We start from the raw sequence: 23,147 nt of genomic DNA on the forward strand, positions 1-23,147 counted from the left end.
TTTTTTTTAAAGGCTGCCTCAGTCTGTCCATACCCAGCAGTCCCTCTCTTTATTTTTCTAATTCTTTTTCTATTTATTTTTATTTTTTCCTCTTATTTTTTTCCTCTTCTTCTGCTTTTTTTCCTCCCTTTTTTTCTCCTTTCCTTTCCTGCCCTCTAGCGACCAACCAAGCATGTTTCTAAACAAACTGAGCACACTTCCAAAATACTTTCTTTCTATTAGGCCAGATTACTCCACTAGGATAAATGAACTGCAAAGGTAGAGGCCATTGGTATAATACAAATTACACTAAAAGGAATAACAGTCAAATGTTTCCAAGCTGTTAATGGCTGAGCCTCTCGGGTAGTCTTGATAACAGGTGCCTCTTGAAAAATCTCTACCACACATATTGGGTGGGATTTGGCATGTATTTCAGCTATGGTTTTCTGACCATACTATTGTACAGAAGATGGAAGAAAAACATTGGATTTTACAGATTATTTTCTCATAACATAAAGAAATATATAAATAAAATAAAAAGTAGGGATTTTTTATGTGATGTGAATCTCAAAAATCACTGTGAAAGCTATTAGTACACCAGTCCTAAAATATGCTGAGTGTTTGACTCAATGAATTCAAGGCTAATTGAATCCTGCTCTTACAGTATAATATTTTTTTAAAATTGTTTCTATTCACAGATACCTGCCACAGTTTCAAATTCAAGCTATTAGGAAGACATACTGGAAAAGGAAGTCAGGTCATAGATAATTTAGAATAATAGTATCTTTTGGGTATAGTGATGTGGAAAGAATGGGGAGTTTGTTTATTTTAGACCACGCTCTTTATAATCCTACTCTTTTTCAAACTCTTTTTTTTTCATTAGCACTTGATAATTCCTTTAGCCAAGGAAAGAAGCAATGATAGAGTTTATGGTGAAGTAGTGAAATAATTGTTCCGGTTTTAAACTTACTTCAAAGACCTGAGGAGCAGGTTGTGTTTGTATTTATACAGGTATTTACACTTCCACAGACTTTAAGATACACAGTCTAGATACTTCATCCGTTTTGAAATGAAAGCAACCAATGAAGTAGTAAATGAAAGCATTTACTACTTCTTCTGTAGGCCTGGACAATAGTTTATGAATGCTAAAGCTTGTATATTTTTTCCAGCTAAACTGATGGTGCTAATAAAGGATACAAATGGCAGCATTGCAGGTCTTGTTTTCAGTCTGTAGAGCCTACATGTAGAAAGGGAAGCTTTCCTCACGCATACTTTGGAGAAGTTGGGAAGGTCTGGGACAGCTGCAGGCCTATGAGCCACATTTGATGACAGTTTATGCTGAAACATTATGGCCCCATGTAAAGCAGTGGATGAATTATGTATGTGTGACAACGCTGATCGAGGGACTCCGGCTATAGCCTGACTTTTTCCTGCCTGCTGAGCACAGCTTGTAATTTAAACGGAGACACAGAGAAAAGCCAGTGGGATTACAGAAAACACACATGACCAAGGCATCATGTGTTTGTCAAAGCAGATGGTTTCTGTCCCTGTGCTGGCTGCATTCTTCTGTCACACTGCTACTGCGGCTATGTGTAAATCAGCAAACTAAACAGTGCGAGGACACAGACACAGGCATTGGACCTTGATCTCCTACTATAGCATAGTGTGGATCTGGGACGGGTAGTAGTCTCCCCCACCAAAAAATTCCTGGGCACAGTTTAGGCAGTAGTACTAACCAGGGAGAGGCAATTTGGATGTAACTGCCCTGTTTCAGAGACAAGGATGTTTGACAGAGTGTAAATGACTAAACTGTACAAATGTGCTGGATCTCTTTCCATGTTCTTAGGTCACTGATTTTCCTAGTATAACAATAGTCTGCAAGTTCAGTTGGGTTTGGAGGTACTTATCTCTGCCTTTGGAACTGGAAGCTACTGGCCCTATTCAACTATCTTTTACAAAAGTAAGCATTTTAATATGGCGTGAGTGGAAAAATACATTTCAAAATTATCAGCTGAATCCTCTTCTAGTCAGTCCCATCTAGGGTCAGGCTTTTCCATTAAGCTGGCAAGGGTTACTAGAGGGAAGGAGGTGCTTTCCACTGTCTTCCAAAACCTTGAATTGGCAGTCAACTAATAGTATTTTCTGATACCTGTTTTTCAAGATGAATAAAGGAAACTACATCATTTATATTGTATAATTTCCATTCCATGGTTAATATGCAATCACTTAACTTCCTTTTGAGCCACAGTACTTTGCTATGTAAGTAACTGTGCAAGGATCATGAAGTTATTAGCACCAAAATGCAGTCTGAACAGTCATCACCTCCTACTCTACATTCAATTACTGTAAGCAGCACGGGCACATTTTGGAACGAATGTGGGACGAATCGCTAGTACTGTACTTTTTTTGCTCATCATCATCATCCCTGACGAAGGAGAGGGCAGCAGGTTAAAGACAGGCTGTGTGAGTTGTCTGTTTCACGCTGCTTCCTCACGGCCCCCAAGCACCAACGCACGGAAACGCCGCTCGGATCCCCGGGGAGCGGCCTCGGGACGGGCCTCACGGTGGGCGGAGGCTCCCGCCGGGCGCGCCTGCGCACTTACCCGGCGGTGCCCGGATCCCTCCGCCGGGCGCAGCGCCCGCCCGGAGCGTGTGCGGGGCCGTGCGGGGGCTGCGGGGGCGGCCCAGCCCGGCCCGGCATGGCGGGGCGGCGCTGCGCGGGCGGCGCTGCCGCCCTGGCTGAGGCACCGGGATGCGGCGCGGCGGCCGCGGCCGAGCCGGCCCGGGAGCTGTTCGAGGCCTGCAGGAACGGGGACGTGGAGCGGGTTAAGCGGCTGGTGCGGCCCGAGAACGTGAACAGCCGCGACACGGCGGGCAGGAAGTCCAGCCCGCTGCACTTCGCCGCAGGTACCGGGCGGGGGGAGCCGGGCCGGGCCGCGGGGCAGCGCCGGCAGCCTGGGCCGCTCGGGCGGGCGGAGCTCGAGGGTCCGGGCGCTCCATCGCCCCGAGCATCGCCTCCCCCCGGCTCTGCCCGGCCCCGGGGCCCGCTCGGGGTCACCCACGCGGTGGGGGCTGCGAGCGGTGCAGCGGCGTCTGCTCTCGGTCTATTTCCTTTTCCCTTTTTCCTCTTTTTTTAAAAAAAACAAACCTCGGCTGGCCTTAAGAACATCTGGAGCGGGGTTTGTTCTGTTCATGTTGTGACACGTGAGCTCCGACAGGGACACTTGTCCCAGGTACAGTTCTGGCGGATTTCAGCAGGCCTGCGCGTTTTTGGAATAGCACCCATGAAGGTGCCTGTCAGATAACACCATTTCTAAGCTTTTTGCATTCTTATCTTTAACAAGTGGACTTTGTTAATTCAAGACTTTAGTACGCAAACAACTGACGTCACAGAACAACTGCTTTCTCTGGCAGCAGGCCAGAAGATTGTATCCCACCTTTTCAGACAAAGACCTGACTGTAACTTGTTTTTGTGTTGGTGGTTTTGATTTGATTACAGCCTTAGATGTAGGACCCGAAGGCTGGCAGGCTGCAGAAGACAGCAGCTTCTTTTTGGCTGAGCAGCATGGATAGTAACAAAGATGTTCATTTCTTTACTGAATTGTCTTAGAAAAAGTTTCTACTTAAGATGTCCTTTTTTTGTGTTAAGTAGTCTTGACTCAGACCTAAGAGGTCTAAGTTTTTGAAAGCCTTCTTAGGGCAGCAGCATTTCATAAATTTAAGAAACTTGATCAATAAGAGAGCCCAGGAGACAACTTAAAATATCCTGTCAGAGGAAAACAATTTTGCAGCTATTCTTTTATATGCAGCAGTCCTGCCTGTTCACTAATTGACTCTGAACTTCTAAACAAATGTGTATGTTTTAGAGCCTTTTGGAGAATCGAGGGGTTTTGGTTGGTTGGTTTTGGTTGGTTTGAGCTTCGTTTGGGTACCTAAGATGTTTCTCATTCAGTATAGTGACCTAGTTTATCTCTCTGAACAGGAGTGATCCGTCTTGACTTTAAAGAACTCCTGATCTACAGAAAGATTTTTGTTTGAAAAAATGCACAGCAATAAGTTCGCGTAGTTGTTCGACTTCTAATGTTGGTGTGTAAATGAGTAACACCATTGCCATGCTTAAGTGTTCTCCAGACCTGATAGAGAGAAATTAATTCCTCCTCTCACCAGACTGTACGAGATGCTGAAAGTTTCTGGTTAACATGTGGTATAAAATATTTGCATCATTTCTGGATTTAACACTCTTTACTGCCTCAGGTCGAACTCCACTGTTGTCAGCCCACCTGCAATGGACTCCATGTGAAAGGTGGACTTAAGTAACTCTCGAACTTGGGAGTTACTGGTTTTGTTTTGCTTTGCCTTTACCCCATTACTCACAATCGGAGTAATACTAACTTCCTTTGTCTTCTGCCTCTAAAGGAATTCCATTGGAGGAAGTGAAAGCAAAAATCTGTTGTATTCCTGCTTTGTTTATACTAATTGGCTTGGTGTTCTTAGAAAATACATTACAAAACTTTTCTGACTAGTTTCTTTCAGTTTTGAGACTTCTTATATGGAAGAGATGGGGTTGAAATACACTGATAGGTTTTGTATTGCCTTTTTTTCCTTTTCTAGAGTGGCATTCTGGGGTCTGGACTTGGGTTCTATTTTTTTAAGACTTTTCACAGATTTTACCGAGCAATTTAAAAAAAAAAATAAAACTAAGTCCTCTTTTTCCATGTGTCATTTTGTAAAGGTGAATTTTAAAATAAAGTATATTAAAAAAAAACACTACAAGCTCTCCCTGGGCATGTGTCATTATCAGAGATAATGCATATTGGGCTTTGGGGAAGGTTGCTCTTCAGATTTTGTAGTACACAACTGTGTGTGTGTTAAGTTGTACTGAAGATTCAGTCAGGAGCCCACTCCCTTCACAATAAAATGGGCTCCATCCTTTCCCACTATAACCTGCATATACTTGCTCGAGCCAGTCTTTTTCACCACAGTATGTGTCAAACTTCAAAGTATCACAAGGCTTCAGGGACTTGGCAAGTACCAAAATGCCATTCCTGCAATCTGAAATTCATCAAAAATATGAATGCTCAGGGTAGGGGAGAAGCATTGAAGCTCACTTCTTTCTGCTACCTTTTCATCTCCTCAGTATTAGCTGAATGTCAATTGTGGCACATAGTGACTGTAAATAAATAAATTTTTAATTATATACAGTTACACATTTCTATTATGGTTTATAATCGAGAATTGTCAGCTAAAAATTTGTAGCTGGTCAGGGAGCAAGTGCAGTGAGGTGTTCGGTTGTCACAGATGGTAGAAGAGTGTCAGCTGGAGGTCCTGAGTAGCCAGCCCTCCTTTGCAACAAAAAAATCCAAATGTTCATGATGATAAGACAGTTACCTTGCACAGTTGCAAGCTATGATCCCACTTCGGTGGTCTTTGTATAAAAGCTCAAGAGCCAAAGAAAATCCCCAGCCCTTAAAAATCACAATGGTGTGGTTTGAAATAGTTTTTGCAGCAGCTGACTAATGGCAAAGAGGAACTAATGCAGGAGGTAGTGGCTGCCTGCCCTGTGTCAGCGAAGGCACTCCCTGCTTTCCAGTCTTGGTGAAAACAACACGAGGAGAGGCCATTGTGCAGTTTGGTCATTTCCTCTGTACGCATGCATCCTTTAGAATGTGATGAGAAAATAGTTCTCCTTCCATATATGGTGCCCTCTTGTACGGATACTTCCACAAGGAAGTAAGGAATCCCTGCGGTGCACTCGGTGCTGGAGAGAAGTTACAAAAATTGGTGTGATGCAAGTGAGCCCATCTCAACACTAAATTAGATACAGGTAGTTGGGGGGTGTTGCTGTACTGGAGGCATTTTCTGAATGGATGCAGGCTTTGCACAGAGAGAAGCTGCAGGCTGCTCAGGAGCTGTATCTGATTGAACCTCTGTACTAAATAGAGGGATCTGAGTGAATTCTCTATGCCTGTTATGAGGTTCACTACAGCTGGTTTTCAGTTATGGAGTTGATTCCTGCTAAGGTTGGCCTTTTACCTTCAAAAACACTCTGAGGGATAGGAATGCCTTGTATATAAGAATGAGTGGCTTAGCTACCAGATGTGTAAATTTGGGATGGAGAATTTGATCAGAGGCTTTTCTAACATATTGCAGCAGTCCTGGAAAACGTTTTTTTGGTACTCAAAGAAGAAAATACCAAGCCGTCTGTCATCAAATAACAGCTTTGATGATGTGTTTGCAGAACTCTGGTGCTTGCAAAAGTCTCATTTGTGTAGATTCTCGAAGAATTTAGTAAATTTTGAGTATGCATTCAAAGTAGAAGCAGAAGTTTTAAAGGCTTGAAGTGGTAAGAAAAAAATCAGGACACATTAAAAAAATAACAGTGTTTATAATACCTAATAGGTATTTATAAATACTGTTATTTATAATACCTAGTATTTTTATATATTTATAATACCTAGTATTTATAATACCTAGGTAGGAAAGCTAAATGTATTTAAGAATGAGAAATACACTGTGTATAATTTAGTATATAGACAATATGGGTGCGTGGGTATATGTACAGGTATTGATTTTTTTGCAGCAGCAGCAGAAATATGCATGCATGTGCAGTGAATATGGCTTACTGTGCCAGTGCAGATAAATGGGTTTTGCATGGACCACATGTCTGATCCAGTTCTTATCCCAAGTGAGCTGAGCTCCCATTCTCTCTTAGGACAGGCAAGGTGGGTAGGTGTCATGTTGAGACTCAAAAGTGATTTTGCTGTACAGTCTGTGATTCTGTCATAGGCAAAGTGCTATTAAGCTAAGATTTGTGTTATTAGTATTGTATTTTGAAAAATTGAAGCACATCACCGGTATAGCCTTGTGACTTTTACTTGAAACCACCTTGAAGTTCGTTCTGGGATTAAAATGTTTCACATAAACTGATTTTTATAATAATGACAAATTCGTGGTGAATGTGGTTCCTTACCAGACTTTTGAGGGAAGAGGAGAAAAGTTAGAATTTAACTAAGGCTTTTCTGAATACTTTTTCTGGCCTCTTTCTCTTTGACAGATATGTCTACAAGATCTTCTCTTATCAAGTAGGATCCAGAAATTGTTTAATAATAGCAGTTGGGTTTTTCTGTGAGCTTCAGATGGTGAAAGTGCCTCTTGCTCCAAGAGAGGGATTTACTGAAGTCAGTTTTAGTGAAGAACATGCTATGAAAAGGTTGAGTCACAACTAAGCTAAAACTAAAAGTTCAGTTGTAACTGAAATGTCACTTCTCGTATGCTTTGGTGGCTTTGTCACTGAAACACTGTGTTGTTATCAGGAAAATACATCATTTTTAGGTTATGGTTGCAGGGACTTAACACCTATCTGCTGACATTCCATGGATGATTTGTAGCAAAGTTTAAATTTGCTACAACCTGAGTATCAGTGGTGTTGGCAACTGTGTGGTTATTCTGTCTGAGGGAAAAGCCCAAACTTCATCCCCATCCAGGTCTTGATCTTTTTAGGCAAACAGTTTCTAAGTCAGATACTTAAAGCAAGGAAGATCAAGTCCTGCACACATGGGTTGTTTCCCAGCAGGTACTTGACAGAAGAGTGGTACATACCAAAATATGGTTCTTACTGCCATAATAATCCCTGAGACCCACAGAGACACTCATGGAACCTTTGAGGGATTTCTGTAGGCAGTGGTCTTTGAAACATAACCAGATGGGCATAATGGCTACAAGCAGAAATCCTAAGGCTTTCTGGCCTCCTGTTGAGATACTGGAGCAAACAAGATACAGCTTGTTGTCCTAGTTTATTTGCCATTAAAAAAAGCATGCAGGATTCAGCTGAAACTGAAAAATAGTAGCTATAGAAATGTTTTATAAGAGCAATTACCTTATTTATGATATATTTCTAAGCCCAGATGTACCAGTGGGTATATTTTTTGCTGTCCACTAACTTGAATAACAGGCTTGTAAAAAAGTGCCTGAGAATGTATAAGAGCATTTTTGTTCTTCAGTCAAGATCAAATATTTATAATAATTTTAGACATCACTGAAAATAGAGAGTATGAATATGTTTAAGTTATGGTTGTGCATACTCTCGTAATAAATTTCTTCAATTTAGAATGGTGTCAGTTAAACTTCTTATGTCCCTAAGGGCTTTCTTAAGTGATTATTTCAAAGATGGAATCTGTGTACACTTCAAGTTAATTATTCCTTAGAAAGCAAATAGCCATGCTTCTAGTCTTAACCTGAGAGTAGTGCTGCCTACTTGCTTCTTTTAAAAAACAAGAAACTTTATTCTGTGAAATACTTTTCCTGTTATATGGATATTTTTTTAAAAGCTTAGAATATGAATTGTAAATAGAATCATAGAATTTTTTGGGTTGGAAAGGACCTTGAAGATCATGTAGTTTCAACCTCTCTGCCCTGGACAGGGATGTCAGTCACTAGACCAGGCTGCTAAGGTCCCCATCCAGCCTGGCTTTAAACACTTCCACCTTGGACACTACATGCATTGGCTTGAAGCCAGTCTCATCCTTACTGTTCCCAGGGCTCATCCATTGGTCCATACACAGACTGGCTGTGATTTGGCAGAGTATCACATAAAATATTGTTCAGTTGAATAGCCATATGAAGTGACTAAAAAATAGGTTTTGTTGTCACTGTTCTGTTCTTTTTGTTACATTTTCAGGAAACTGTTGACTTGTGGGAGCCCTATTCATTGTTCCAGTAATCTTGACTATTATTTTTCTACTGATTTTAATCTAATTTTTAGGGGTTTCAAAAACAGCCTTAGTGTGCCAATGCTCCTTTAGTAAACAGTGCCAGTTGTGGTTGTTATTTAGAGTGGTTTCTGTCATTTAAGTTTGTTGTTTCAATCTGTACATGTGGACATAGAATTTTCTTACCCCATCCTGACACCTTTTCTCCCTTTTCCTCTTCAAGGTTTTGGTCGGAAGGATGTAGTTGAATATTTGCTTCAGAGTGGTGCCAATGTCCATGCCCGAGATGATGGAGGCCTTATTCCTCTTCACAATGCTTGCTCTTTTGGTCATGCTGAAGTCGTCAATCTTCTCTTGCGGCATGGTGCAGATCCTAACGCTCGGGATAATTGGAATTACACTCCTCTTCATGAAGCTGCCATTAAGGGCAAGACAGATGTCTGCATTGGTAATTTTCTCCCACTCTTCCTGTGACTGACTCATTTGTTTTCACTGTGAAAAATCCAGAACCTTTTAAAGACCATTTTTATTCTGTGAAGCTATGGCTAGTATAAGGGTTAAAACTAAAAATCTTTTGTAAACATAAGTTCATATGTCACTTATTACGTATCACTGTTTTTGATATTTGCTGATCTATGAAGGTTCACATTGACATCATGGAGAAAGAGCTACAGAGTGATGTGATGGAGCTAAATTTTGTTCTATTTCAGCTTAGACTCTTATGCTGCCTTCTGCTGCTGCTCACAGTGCAGTGGAAAGAAAAAAACTGATTTTAATAATGGATTCATTCTGTCTATATGTAGCAGCTGTGTTAAATTGGTTAAGATGGAGCTAAACTTCAGTTATATTGACCACTTGTTTTGCCTACACAGTTTCTGTGAAGAACTTCTTAAGGAAGAGGTAGAAAGTTAAGATATGTGGTCAAGAAACATTTTTTGATTATGTGGTTGGCTCTTCTTTGCTTTAAGGAGCACAGCCAGAGAGAGTTGTATATATAACATTGCCTGTTTGGCCTGAGTATGAGTGCAAGATGCACGGCCTGTCACTGCTGCATACAGTTTAGGGCACAGTCGCTTATGGATTTGGATCAGCATGCTCTGGAGATGATGGAATTTACCACTGGTTTTTTGTAGTGTGTCATAAGCTTTCAGCTGAGATTGCCTCTTGCCAGTCTGTCGTCGTTCCCTTTCTGCTCTGCTTTTTTCTCATAAAATGTGTGTAGACATGTTTCACTGGATAAACTGTTCGCAGATGACATTAGGGAAATCTGACATTAAAAATCTGAGAGAGGAAGTTAGGATCAGGAACTGGATTTTTTTTTTTTTTGTTGCTTGCAGCTTACAGTAATGATATATCTCATAAGCCTTGTCTTGTAGAATTGTTTTCTCATGGAAAACTTTGGCATTTTTGTAGTATTGTTGCAGCACGGTGCTGAACCAACCATCCGGAACACAGATGGAAGAACAGCTTTGGATTTAGCAGACCCGTCTGCAAAGGCAGTGCTGACTGGTAAGTGATAATCTTTAAATTACTTTATGACTAATAACAGTTGAACTAATATAATACAGTAGTTTGGGGTTTGTCTTTTTGATGCTACTCTAACTTCTCCCTGGTTTATAATTCTAAATAGAAATTCCCTTATGGCCTTCATCATCTCAGTCATGGCATGTGTTCTGGATAGTTTGTTGTGCTAGTTCAGTAATGAACTCTCAGATGGTTTGGGTTGAAAGGGACCTTAAAGATCATCTAGTTCCAACCCCCCTGCCATGGGCAGGGACATCCACTAGACCAGGTTGCCCAGAGCCCCATCCAGCATGGCCTTAAACACTTCCAGAGACAAGGCATCCCCAGCTTCTCTGGGCAACCTGTTCCTGTATCTTACTACCCTCTGAGTAAAGAATTTCCTTCTAACATCTAGTCTAAATCTCTCCTATTTTAGTTTAAAAACATTTCCCCTTGTCTGTCATTGTCTGCCTGTGTAAATGTATTGGGTCTGGCTGAGAAGAAGTACAGTTCCCCATAGCAGCCCTCACAGTGTTGTGCTTTGCATTGGTAGCTAGAAAGGCATTGATAACACATCAGTGTTTTGGCTACTGCTGGGCAGTGCTGACACACCACCCTCCCCATGCCCAGTCAAGGGCAAGATCCTGGTAGGGGCACAAGTAGGCCAGCTGACCCAAACTCCCCGGTCCGGCTGGGAAGAAGAGTGATGGAGCAGCTTGGTGGGCACATGCTGTCCAGCCAGGGTCAACCCACTACAGTAAAAAATCACTCTTCCTATTTTCTGTGAGCATCCTTTAAGTACTGAAAGGTGTGCTTTTACGTACTGCTAGTACTTGTGTTCTCTAAAATTTTAGAAGAGGAGGATAAGTAGTGAATTTCACATATATAGATATTTGTTTGATTGCTGAAGAAAGCCCTTTTGTCTTCTAGGTGAATACAAGAAAGATGAACTCTTAGAAAGTGCCAGGTATGTAGGTTTGGAAGATATCTGGAATTATATTTTCAAAATTGTGTGCAATTAATGTATATGTTGTCTTTTGAGCTGTCATTCCATCTAGATGCTAAGCTTTGGCTGTTTTCTGTGAATAAAACTACCAAAATAGTTGTGTAAATGCATTTTTGTTTTCCCTTTAATGCTGACAATACAGAGGTGAATGTATTGCTTAAAATCTGCTGAACATTATAGCAATGTAAAATATAAAACCAGAATAAGCTACTAACAAATAAGATAAAAATATTTCTGCCCATTTCATATCTTGTTTTTCAGGAGTGGGAATGAGGAAAAGATGATGTCTCTTCTTACACCTTTAAATGTTAACTGTCATGCAAGTGATGGCAGAAAGGTATTTTTGTTTAAAACCTGATTTAAAATTAGTTCTCTCTTACACGTTTCACAGTCATTGTTTGACCAGATTTTAAAAATGTTAAACATGAAATCTGTCTATTTTCTTCACTCTATGTGGGAAAATAAGATTCCACCTCTCTAGCGGCCAGGTGATTTTTTGTTTGTTTGTTTTTTAATCTTAACTGTGTAGGTATTTCTATCTAGGAACAATAAGCAAACACCTTTTCAGTTGAAACTTTGACTTGACTTTCATATCTGCAGTGATAAAGAAACAGGGCCATTCCATAGGTTCTTATTGCTGTCAGAGAGATACAGGCTCCTTATTTGCCATGCACCCTAGGCAAGTGAGCTGTTCATCACTGTAAGTATTGGTAAAGAAATAACATACAAATGTTCAAAATCTCCATTCTGAAAAATTTTGAATCTTCTGGGTTCAGCCCCTAGCCTGTGGAAGGTTCAGATTATTGAGTATCAGTTTTTGGCATCCTTGTTGTTGTTATTAGGTATGTGTATTCATTCACCTAAGTTTTGATCTAATTACTTTCCCTTTTTGAGGCTTTGTGGTGAGATATTGGGATCTCCAAAACATTGATGCGTCTCTGTTTTCTTGTCTTCTAATTATGAGACTCATCCTCTAGGAACTGTACCAACCTAGTTCAGCAGATGGGTATCTAAATGTACAGGATAAGATTTCTCCTCACTAAATTGTAACTGTGCCCTTAGTGCTGCTGCTGAGAATGCTTGGATGCATTCGCTAGAAATGATTACAGAGCAGTTATCTGTCTGCTCTGTAGAGGGTGAGAGTTTGGAAGAGAAGATTAAGTTTCCCCCACATCCCACTAACTTACTGCATTCCCAGATTTGGATAACAATTTCTGTTGATAATTTCTAAACTTACTTTATTGATTGGCAGGGAGATATCTTCATAATTTATTGATTCTAATGGCCCCCTTACTTCCCCTTTCACAAGGGACATAGTTTGTGCCAGCAAAGTGTTTCTAGTTAGGGTAGGCTAAAAAACAAAAATGGACTGTAGGACTCAAAAATCCTTTCAGAGGACCTTAGTTGCCCAAATGTATTAGTGATGGAGTAAATTCAGGATTTGTGTTTATGTTGACTAGAGTAGTCAGTAAACAATGAACATAGTTATCAAATATCTGATTCAAGCACTCTGTTTTTGGGGGTTTTTTTACCTTGTAAATCTTTAAAGACTTCAGTGTTTAGTACTATTAACAAGTTTTGAAAAAAAAGAATAAAATCAACCCTTGATTTTGTGTTACTGATTACTTCTACCTTCTTTCATTTCAGTCTACTCCATTACATTTAGCAGCTGGGTATAACCGTGTAAAAATAGTACAGCTCTTACTGCAGCACGGGGCTGACGTACATGCCAAGGATAAAGGGTACATTCCTTTTTTCTTTTGTTCAGAATTAACAGAATTTGTTAAGAAAGGAGATGAAGTAAAGAACAATAATGCTGTTTTAACCAGGAAAAATTTCCAACTTGAGGCTGTTCTGTCATCTTTAACCTTTCCGTTATGACAAAAATGCAACTTGATTAGTTTTCAAGCAAGGAGATATTAAAAAAAAGATATAATTACGGTCATTCCTGAACATTCCCTGCAGATAGTTCTTCCTGCTTAGGGTTTCAAGTCGGAGTGAAACCAGCTCATCTGCAGTGAGACAATGCAATTCATTTCTCATCTTCTGATAATTTTAGGTGTTTGTTCTGATAAATGCTGATGGGATTTTCTGGTTTCTTCTCCAGCTTCCTATTTCCCCTCAGCTTCATCTGATCATCTCTCATCTTATTTTTGTAAAATGTTCAAAGTGCAGCATAGTACTGTTCGCAATGTTATAGATGCATTTGGAATTGAAATATGTGTACTAGAATAATCATCCTTCTCATTTTTCTTCTGTATAGAGATCTGGTACCACTTCACAATGCCTGTTCCTATGGTCATTATGAAGTAACAGAGCTTCTAGTAAAGGTTGGTCTCTGAAGAGATGAAGTCGAATATTATTAAATAAGAACGGTTTATAATAGACTAATACAAGTTACATATTTTTTTGGTACTTAGATTTACAAAACTTCCCAATAGATAGCTTTTGCTTTACATGTTAGTGATTATTAAGCTGGAGCTACAGAATCTTCTGCTTGCAAGGAAGCTTTTTCTTTATAAATGTGCTTTCTGTTTTTAACTCTCTCTGCTCCAGAGTTGAATGTTTTTGTACCAGGAAGTACAGTTGAGATAAGTACTGCTTATCTCAACCTTTCTACCCTTACCCAAACAATTCCACCAAAAGAAAACCCTAAAAACTGAGTGATATTTTGAATTTGATGGTAGAGGAATATTTCAGAAGGCAGAGTAATAAGAGATGTTTAAAAAAACCTAGTAAAAATAGTAAATGTTTTAAAATTAAAGAGTGTTCAGTCTCTTGAGGAAATTAATTTTATAACATCAGTTCTGGCCCTGAATTGTAGCCTTCACCCCAAAAAGAAATAGAAACATGTCAATTTTCCTAACATAAGTGAACTCCTGTAACTAAAGTGGTTTATCTGGATTATGTTAATCTTGAAGATAAGTATGAAGCACATGAAACTAGTGGCTTGAAGATGTGGCCTGCAAAATAATCTGCGTTTTCCACCAAGGGATTTTTGAACTATGTCTCTTCTCAGCTGCCACAGCAAATCCTGATCATTATAACAGCTGAGGGTGTTCTGTTAGATAACTTCAGACATTTGGATGCTCAGGGAATAGCCCTTTTTCCATCCTGGATGACTAAGCCCCCCACTAATTCCATGTGTCTTTCTATTTTTTTAGCAAAAAATTAAGTAAAAAAAATTCTTAAAATAAGCATGTATTGTAGTAAGTATAAATAGTCATGATTTTGTTACTTCAGAGGCCAATTGTAAAGTGAATTTTTGCAATGGTGGTACTAGACCCAAAAAAATCCATAAATGAACTTTTGGCTATACACTACTGTGTGTCTTAACTGTTAAGCTAGAGTTGTATTCCGTGTTGGATTTCTCCTCCAGAGAATCTTGAATTACTTTTTGCAAAGCCATACAGCTTTAATAGAAGCAATGGGAAAAAGCATGTCCTATTAGACTTGATTACAGACTGAACTCGAGGTGCAATCAAAATGTTACTGGAGAAGAATTCCACGTACATTAATCATCCAAGACCATTACTTGCAGAACCTTGTACTTAAATGTGATAGATTGAAAATGAGTGTCTTGGAAACAGTTTGCATATAAGCATTGACTTTTATTTTAACAGTCTACTGTATTAAAACTAATAACCTTGTCTTTTCTAACGATCTGGTTTTGATGTTGCATCTTTTTTTACCCCTTTCAAGCATGGAGCATGTGTGAATGCAATGGATCTGTGGCAATTCACCCCTCTGCATGAAGCAGCTTCTAAGAACAGGGTGGAAGTATGTTCTCTTTTGTTAAGTTATGGTGCTGACCCAACACTGTTGAACTGTCACAACAAAAGCACCATTGATTTGGCTCCAACACCCCAATTAAAAGAACGATTAGCATGTGAGTATAAAGTGAGATCAGTTCTATAGTTATAGCTTGTGATGTGTATTTAGCTTCCCTAGACAGTGACCTGCCAGAAATCAGATTTGGAAAATGCTTACACTTTCCAAGCCATTGTGCAACACTGAGCAGTACATTTCACTGTTTATAATTTGAGATTGCTAGATTTTCTGAATGTAGGCATTTAAAATAATTTTACTGTCAGTTTTACAGTCATGTGGTTGTGATGGGTTTTGTAGCTTTTCTTCCCAGAATACACACTTTCCCTCACAACCTTGCCAATATGCTGTCATTTTCCATACCTGTTGAAATACTCATTTTTATTCCACAGTGTTTTGTTTGAAGAAAAGAAAAATCATAACTGTTTAGAATGCTGAATATATTTCAGTATGCCACAAACACTGAAAGTTCAAAGAAGTTGATGAGAGGCATTGATTTTTGTCCAGCAAACTAAAGGAGTTGCAAAGAGTGACCTCAAATTCTGTCCTTGAGTGGTCAAACAATAACTTTCTGGAATATGTACAGAAATTGTTGGTAAATACTACATTAGACTTCATGTTAGCATTTAAAAATGGTTTTCCAACGATAGGTCAGAAGTAGAGATTTATATATGCTTGAATTGGTACATATGTGAACAGTAGAACCTATAAAGTGGTGAGTGAAATAGATCTTGTTCAGCCAGTTTGGGTATCTCTGGCTTTGGTTTAGAAACAAAGCAAAATTCATACGGTGTTTTGACTTAACTAACAAGTTCTGTCAAGTGATGTAAAGGCTTGAGTCAGAGCTGAAAATGTCTGTACCGTGGTGTGCTGAATAAAATGAATAGTTTTGTCTAACTGAAAGAAACAATTCTCTTGATCCATCTCAAGCCAACCTCATAACCTTCTGCTATGTATTTATTTGTTTTTAAAGATGAATTCAAAGGTCACTCCCTACTACAGGCTGCAAGAGAGTCAGATGTAGCTCGTATAAAGAAACATCTGTCTTTGGAAACAGTGAACTTCAAGCATCCTCAGACACATGAGACAGCACTGGTAATATTTCAGGATTTATTAATGATTTTGCTTATATTGTAGTATAGTTTAGAAATAAAAATCTCGGTGCCAAAGAGTGTCATTCAGACCAACCTGGAATATCCAGTGCCTAGTTAAACAAATAACACTGATTAATATTTTGTTTTTGAACTTAACTTTAACCTAAATTACGTTTTTAGGTTGTCTGAATTACTTTTTTGTAGAACAATCTCATTTTAAGCAACAGCAAGCTATGTGTGTTAGCTTTGTTTGTAAAGCTTGATGGTTTCCAGCAATTATTGGAGAGGGAGCTCTGGAACATACCAGAGTAAATCCAAAAGCCCATTTGGAATCTTCCAAATTAATAAGCTTCTGCATGTTTTGGGGCTTTTTTTCTGTTGACTTTGTACACCACTAGCTCTTAACTGCCAGCTGATCAGCAAGCAATAAAGCCTTTATATTGCTAGCTAGTTGTTAATCCTGAATTTTTTAATGTTCACAGCACTGTGCTGCTGCATCTCCATATCCTAAGAGGAAACAAGTATGTGAACTTCTGCTGAGGAAAGGAGCCAACATCAATGAAAAAACAAAAGAGTGAGTGGTTTCAAATGAATACTCCTAAGTTTAGAAGATTTTGCAAAATACATTTTGAATTATTCCTTTTTTTTTTTAAAGCTTCTTGACTCCGCTGCATGTGGCATCAGAAAAGGCTCATAATGATGTTGTTGAAGTAGTTGTGAAACATGAAGCTAAGGTATGAGTATCACAGGGGTTTTTGTTGACATTTGTTTACTATATGGGTTTTCATGCTATGAGAATGGACAGCCAAGTAGACAGGCTTTTCTAAAATAATAAATTTTGGAAGGTTCTAGATTTATACAATTCAGATATAGGCCATCAATCCATCAGTACAGCCTTACAAATGGATCATTGTTTTAAATGAATGTTTGAAATGCAGTTATAGTTCTCTGTGTGAATGGAAAATTTTTTGAATGTCTTATTCAGTGCTTCATTGTCCAGCAGTAATAATGAAATGTGTAAGGAAAAAAAGTAGGGAATATATATGAACAGCGAGAAGCTAGACTGAACTATGTGACAGGTAGATTTTACATGAACTTTGTGCAATAAAAATTACAATGACCTTTGGATATATGCTAAATATGTTCTTTTAATTAAAGTAAGATGAATACTTGTGAAGTGCTCCCAGTCAGCAATGAAAACATCTTTAATGCTAAATTTTGATGGTGGTATCTCTTATCTGCGTTATATTTAGGTTAATGCATTAGATAATCTTGGCCAGACCTCTCTTCATAGAGCAGCACATTGTGGTCATCTTCAGACATGCAGGTTGCTGCTGAGTTCTGGATGTGATCCTTCCATCGTGTCTCTGCAGGGCTTTACAGCCTTACAGATGGGGACTGAAAGCGTGCAGCAGCTGCTACAGGGTATGCTGATTAATTCAAGATCTGCTGTAGTGCTTTGTTTTACTTGCCATTTCAAGTGCTGTCAAGAAATAAGAGTTAAGACAAGTAAAAAAAAAAGTGTGTTCTTCAAGAGGCAGTACTGGGTTGTGGAGTTGCATTCCCTAGTTAACAATATCATTTGCTCTCTAGATTGTCAGAGATGCTCGGAATGTTCATGGCATGGCCACCTGAAATAATTTTAGAAAAATCCTGACATAGTGTGTGGGGAATTTTGAAAATTAATTTCTAAAGCAAAATTGTCTCCTTTGCATCTGTGAGCAGAGGCAACAGTGTACAAGGATTTTCAAGAGTAAGGTTTGGACATTATACATATAGGTAAACTTGATATAGTCTAATTCTGAAACTGAAATAAGAATGGTTCCACAGTACTTCAAAACAGATAGGAAGCATGTTGCTAAAGACAACTTTGCAAACAGTATTAGCTCTGTCAAGCTATAGTTGTAGCTAGTGAACAAAGACAAAACCTGTCTATAATTGGTTAACTTTATTTCAAGGATTTCCCTAAAAAAACTCAAATGATTTCCTATCTTAACAAATCCCTTCAACTGTCTACACTTACCTGTCATGCAACCTCATTTATTTTGCAGAAGGGATCCCATTAGGTAATTCTGATGCAGATCGACAGTTGCTGGAGGCTGCAAAGGCTGGAGATGTGGATACTGTAAAAGTAAGCTTAAACCTGTCCTTAAAAATAGGAGGGAATTTGTCACGCTTTAACCCCAGCCAGCAGCCAAGCCCCACACAGCTGCTCGCTTACTCCCCCACCTGTGGGATCAGGGAGATAATTGGAAAGGCAATTGGAAAAGCTGGAAAACTTGTGGGTTGAGATAAAGACAGTTTAATAGGGAAAGCAAAAGCTGCACACACAAGCAAAGGAATTAATTCTCTGCTTCCCCTGGGGAGGCGGGTCTTCAGCCATCTCCAGGAGAGTAGAGCCCCATACTGGGAACACAAACACTATCACTCCAAATGTCCCCCCTTCCTCCTTATTCTGCTACTGAGTGTGATGCCGTATGGTCTGGAATATCCCTTTGGTCAGTTTGGGTCACTTGTCCCAGCTGTGTCTCCGCCCAACCTCCCATGCACCCCCAGCCTCCTCACCAGTGTGGCAGCACAAAAAGGCCTTGGCTCTGTGCAAGGCCTGCTCAGCAATAACAACATCTCTTTATTATCAACCCTGTGTTCAGCACAAATCCAAAACAGCCCCAAAGCAGCCACTGTGAACAAAATTTACTCCACCCCAGCCAAAACTAGCACAGAATTATATCTCAGTCTATAATTTCTCGAAGCAGGCAATCAAACAGCCCTTCACTGACTGCTTGAGAGTCGTGATCCCTGTCCTAAGACCTTTATATTGCACAATTATTACAGATGACAGACTATAATATTCACCACCTCCAGATGTTTGCCTTATATAAACAAGTCACAGGTGTGGATTTGGGAGCAGGTGGATTTTTTTCTTAGGACACAATCTATGAAAAATAAAGACTACGTAAAAATAAATTTTAAATTTTCTGTTTAATAAAAACAGTTAATCAAAATTAGATGTGTATAACAACATTCTGTGACTAAATTAAAAGTGCCAACACTACATAATTAGTGACATTTGTTTTGTTTTGGGAAATTCACAGAAGCTATGTACTGTTCAGAGTGTGAACTGCAGAGATATTGAGGGCCGTCAGTCTACACCACTTCATTTTGCAGCTGGATATAACAGAGTATCTGTTGTGGAGTATCTTCTTCAGCATGGAGCTGATGTGCATGCAAAAGATAAGGGGTAAGTGCTCAAATGTGTATTTTTCTTGGCAATTGTAGTTAGTAATATCTGTCAGCTTTTGAATATTGCTAGCTGATAAGCATCCCATCTTTCTTCAGACATTTTATTTTTTTATTTTCATGGAAACTTCTGTTAGAATAATGATGTTCATAATATCCAAAAGCATTTTGCAGTACTTAAGACTAGAGTGTCAAGGATTTCTCTGGCCCTGTCTTTTTGCTGCTCTTCAGTGCCACTGCTGATTGCATTTTTACTGCTTTGGCAATAGGTACTCTTACTGTATTAGACTACTGGGGGGGGAATTAAGTTTTTGTTACAGTTTCATTGTTGAAGGTGCACTGTGTTTTAAGTTTATATCACTTGGTGAAAAAATACCCTATTTTTAAAGAGAAATTTTCTTTTCTTTTAATTGTTTCCAGAGGACTTGTCCCATTACATAATGCTTGCTCATATGGTCACTATGAAGTTGCAGAACTGCTGGTTAAACATGGTGCAGTTGTCAATGTAGCTGACTTGTGGAAATTCACTCCCTTGCATGAAGCTGCAGCAAAAGGAAAATATGAGATTTGCAAACTCCTGTTACAGGTATAACATGCTGGAGAAAGGATGCTTTCTTTTCTTTCTTCTTCGCTCTGAAATGTAAATGAACTTCTTTGAGAAATTATTTGTGCTTTGTGGTTTCTAAATGATTATAGCTCAGTGTTTTTAGTAAAAGGGATACTATTAGCACCTATATTGTCCTTTATCACACAGTAAATAGAAGGTTCTTTGAAGGATTCCAGCATGTGGTCAACTATTTGCTCAGTAAGCTGGAAGATGCTTAAAATGCAGCATGTGTTTATTCTACTGACGTATTTCCCACCTGGTTTTGATGTGCACAGCATGGAGCTGACCCTACGAAGAAAAACAGAGATGGAAATACTCCTCTTGACCTTGTTAAAGATGGTGATACTGATATTCAAGACCTACTTAGAGGAGATGCAGCTCTACTAGATGCTGCAAAGAAAGGTTGTTTGGCCCGAGTAAAAAAGCTGTGTTCACCTGACAATGTCAACTGCCGGGACACACAAGGACGACATTCAACACCACTACATTTAGCAGGTCGGTGTTCTAATTAACTGGTTTGATCGGTTACTGATTACTGTGGCTAAACTTTCTATGTCTGAGCAAGTTTAAAATGTAGCCTCAAAGCTAGAGGATTCAGTATTTTCTCTTTAAAAAAATTAGTATTTCAGGCATATTAATCTTACATTGCTCTTCCAACCGTTTACTTACTTTCATTTCCTGTTTTCTCTAGCCGAAAAGGATCCTTTATTGTTTATTGACAGGTTTTAAAACCAAATACTCTCAATTAGGGTTAAGGTGTCCTCACTAGTAAGTAATATACTGTCTTCACTGGGATTGACATATTCACTAACTTTCAAGTAATTTAAGTGAGTTAGTACTTCTCAATGGCCTATTTGGGGTGTTTTTTAAATTCTGTTTATTCTGTTCTTCTGCAACCTTCCAGCTGGTTACAACAATTTGGAGGTTGCAGAGTACCTGTTACAGCATGGAGCAGATGTGAATGCACAGGATAAAGGAGGTTTGATTCCTCTGCATAATGCAGCATCCTATGGGGTAAATATCTCAAACTTTCTTAGATTTTATTTATTAAAAAAAAGTGATACATTTCACTGACAGCATTGTGAGCCAATACTTTGTAGAATGCTTTTGCTGTTGAGTTATAATGTAACCTTAATTGTAAAACACAAAATGAATAATTCAATCATAGCTCATAGGTGAAGACTTAGAAATTTGTAAAATCGTGAATGCAGTTTACCGAATTGAGTTTCCTGAGCATGAATACCTAGAAAACCAGCAGTTTAAAAGGTGTTCCATAAAATGCCTTTCCTTATCTTTGCCACTTGAATTTTATCAGCAAGATCTCACTTTCTCTTATATGGCTGCTGTCGAGACAGCAGTTGTTTTTTTGGACTTGAATCTTTGTGCTTTAATCAAGTCTTTAACCAAAACAGTTGGAGTATTTTCCAAACTGGAAGTTTAAAATCAGGTTTTTTTTCCTTCAGATTCCCCTTGATTTGGGATTCTGTTTTACTCTGTCCTTTTTTTCACAAGGGAACAAAACTTTTTACTGGTATGTTATAAGTGAGGAAGGAAATGCCTTGTTTTAATACTTTTAAAAATCATAATTAAATGTATTCTACAAAAAATCAGAAAAGCTCTGATTACAGAGAAGTGTCAGTAATAGTTCTGAGTTACTTTAATGCACTGTGGTACCTTGGAATTTAACAGGTGTTTTTATTTTTCCAGCATGTTGATGTAGCAGCTTTACTTATAAAGTATAATGCATGTGTGAATGCTACGGACAAATGGGCTTTCACACCTCTCCACGAAGCAGCTCAGAAAGGAAGGACTCAGCTTTGTGCCTTGTTACTGGCACATGGGGCTGATCCCACTCTGAAAAACCAAGAAGGACAAACGCCGTTGGACCTGGTCACTGTAAGTGATGGGGCTCATATTGGGAAATCTGTACTTATCTGCTATTTGTGACAGCTCATCTAAAAACTGTCCTTGAACAGAAGAGTAATACAGCAACCTCTGCAGAATTTAAAATATTCTGGTTTCCCTAGTGTTTGTCTGTGTCTGGTAAGGAAAGTCAGTAGAGCCTTTATAAACCTGCTTTAAAGATATTTTTGCTTCAGACATCTTAATGTAGATTTGGGGGAATAAACCCAAAACAACAAAAAGGAATTTATGGTTATAATTTGATGCTTTTAATTCAGTGTTTGTAGTTTGACTAGTACAAAAATTGTGACAATGAAATGTAAGCAAACTTGGTAGCAACATAAATTTAAGAAACTGTCTGGCTGTTAAGTTTTTGGGCATGTTTTTTCTAAGTATTATAATGCAGTCCGAAGCTACACTCAGAGTAATTGTTTTGCTTCATAAATTCTATTGCCAGTAGAAGGTTCTATTCATTTTTCCTGGAAAATTAATTCTTTTTAACTGTTCCTAAAGTTTTTACCTCTTACCTTATTACAGCTTTTATTTTACAGCTTTTATTATTTTACAGCTTCATGTATGCTATTGGCACAACAGGCCATTTCTAAACTGCGCTGTAAAATGCCTATTTTCCCAATATGCATTTATTTATTTTGTAGTATACTTAAGAAATCTGAAATAATGATAGTGCATTCTAGGAGAAAACATTGTGCAAAAGTGTTCCTCTGTTTTAATGAGTTGGTTTTTCGCTCTTCAGGCAGATGATGTCAGTGCGTTATTGACAGCGGCAATGCCTCCTTCTGCCTTACCGACTTGCTACAAACCTCAGGTCATAAGTGTGTCTCAGACTACAGGTTCTGCAGCTGATTCCCTGTCTTCTGTTCCATCCAGTCCATCCAGTCTGTCTGCTGCAAGTAGTCTTGACAACTTGTCTGGTAGCTTTTCTGAGCTTCCTTCTGTTGTTGGTACAAACTGTGCAGAGGGAGCTACTGTTCTGGAGAAAAAAGAAGGTGAGGCTTTCTCAGGAGTGAGTAACATTTCTTAATGTGTGGTAAAAAGGCTACAAAAGTGTGAAGTTTCCCATACGTGCATACAGTTGTTATGGCGTATGCAGTATTTTTCTGTTCCTTATGATGCCATTAATGAAGAAGAGAAGTCTAAAAGTCTTGTAGTATAAGATTTTACTACTTTCCCCTTACAGAACCTTTAAGCTCTAAACCTTTGCTGTACAGAAACAAAATGCTGAGTTGTGTTTTAAAAGTGAAGTCAAATGAAATTGGGCT

At 38.9% G+C, this 23,147-nt stretch overlaps 1 protein-coding gene across 1 annotated transcript in view; it reads left to right on the forward strand.

Moving 5' to 3' along the window:
• The first annotated feature begins 2,597 nt into the window (after window positions 1–2,597).
• Window positions 2,598–23,147, forward strand: part of TNKS2 (tankyrase 2) — a 30,328-nt gene continuing 9,778 nt past the window's right edge. The window contains exons 1-19 of the mRNA XM_027717808.2: window positions 2,598–2,886; window positions 8,911–9,135; window positions 10,101–10,196; window positions 11,121–11,157; window positions 11,458–11,533; window positions 12,844–12,938; window positions 13,460–13,526; window positions 14,899–15,085; window positions 15,998–16,119; window positions 16,601–16,692; window positions 16,774–16,852; window positions 17,372–17,543; window positions 18,170–18,249; window positions 19,214–19,359; window positions 19,779–19,944; window positions 20,241–20,460; window positions 20,870–20,979; window positions 21,673–21,861; window positions 22,622–22,874. Coding sequence (XP_027573609.1) covers window positions 2,679–2,886; window positions 8,911–9,135; window positions 10,101–10,196; window positions 11,121–11,157; window positions 11,458–11,533; window positions 12,844–12,938; window positions 13,460–13,526; window positions 14,899–15,085; window positions 15,998–16,119; window positions 16,601–16,692; window positions 16,774–16,852; window positions 17,372–17,543; window positions 18,170–18,249; window positions 19,214–19,359; window positions 19,779–19,944; window positions 20,241–20,460; window positions 20,870–20,979; window positions 21,673–21,861; window positions 22,622–22,874 — 2,620 coding nt within the window. The 5' untranslated portion in view covers window positions 2,598–2,678. The remainder of the gene's footprint in view (window positions 2,887–8,910; window positions 9,136–10,100; window positions 10,197–11,120; window positions 11,158–11,457; window positions 11,534–12,843; window positions 12,939–13,459; window positions 13,527–14,898; window positions 15,086–15,997; window positions 16,120–16,600; window positions 16,693–16,773; window positions 16,853–17,371; window positions 17,544–18,169; window positions 18,250–19,213; window positions 19,360–19,778; window positions 19,945–20,240; window positions 20,461–20,869; window positions 20,980–21,672; window positions 21,862–22,621; window positions 22,875–23,147) is intronic.

This window comes from Pipra filicauda, unplaced genomic scaffold (assembly GCF_003945595.2).
Source record: "Pipra filicauda isolate LSUMZ 115617 unplaced genomic scaffold, ASM394559v2 scaffold190_size1978887_pilon, whole genome shotgun sequence".
Lineage (NCBI taxonomy): Eukaryota > Metazoa > Chordata > Aves > Passeriformes > Pipridae > Pipra > Pipra filicauda.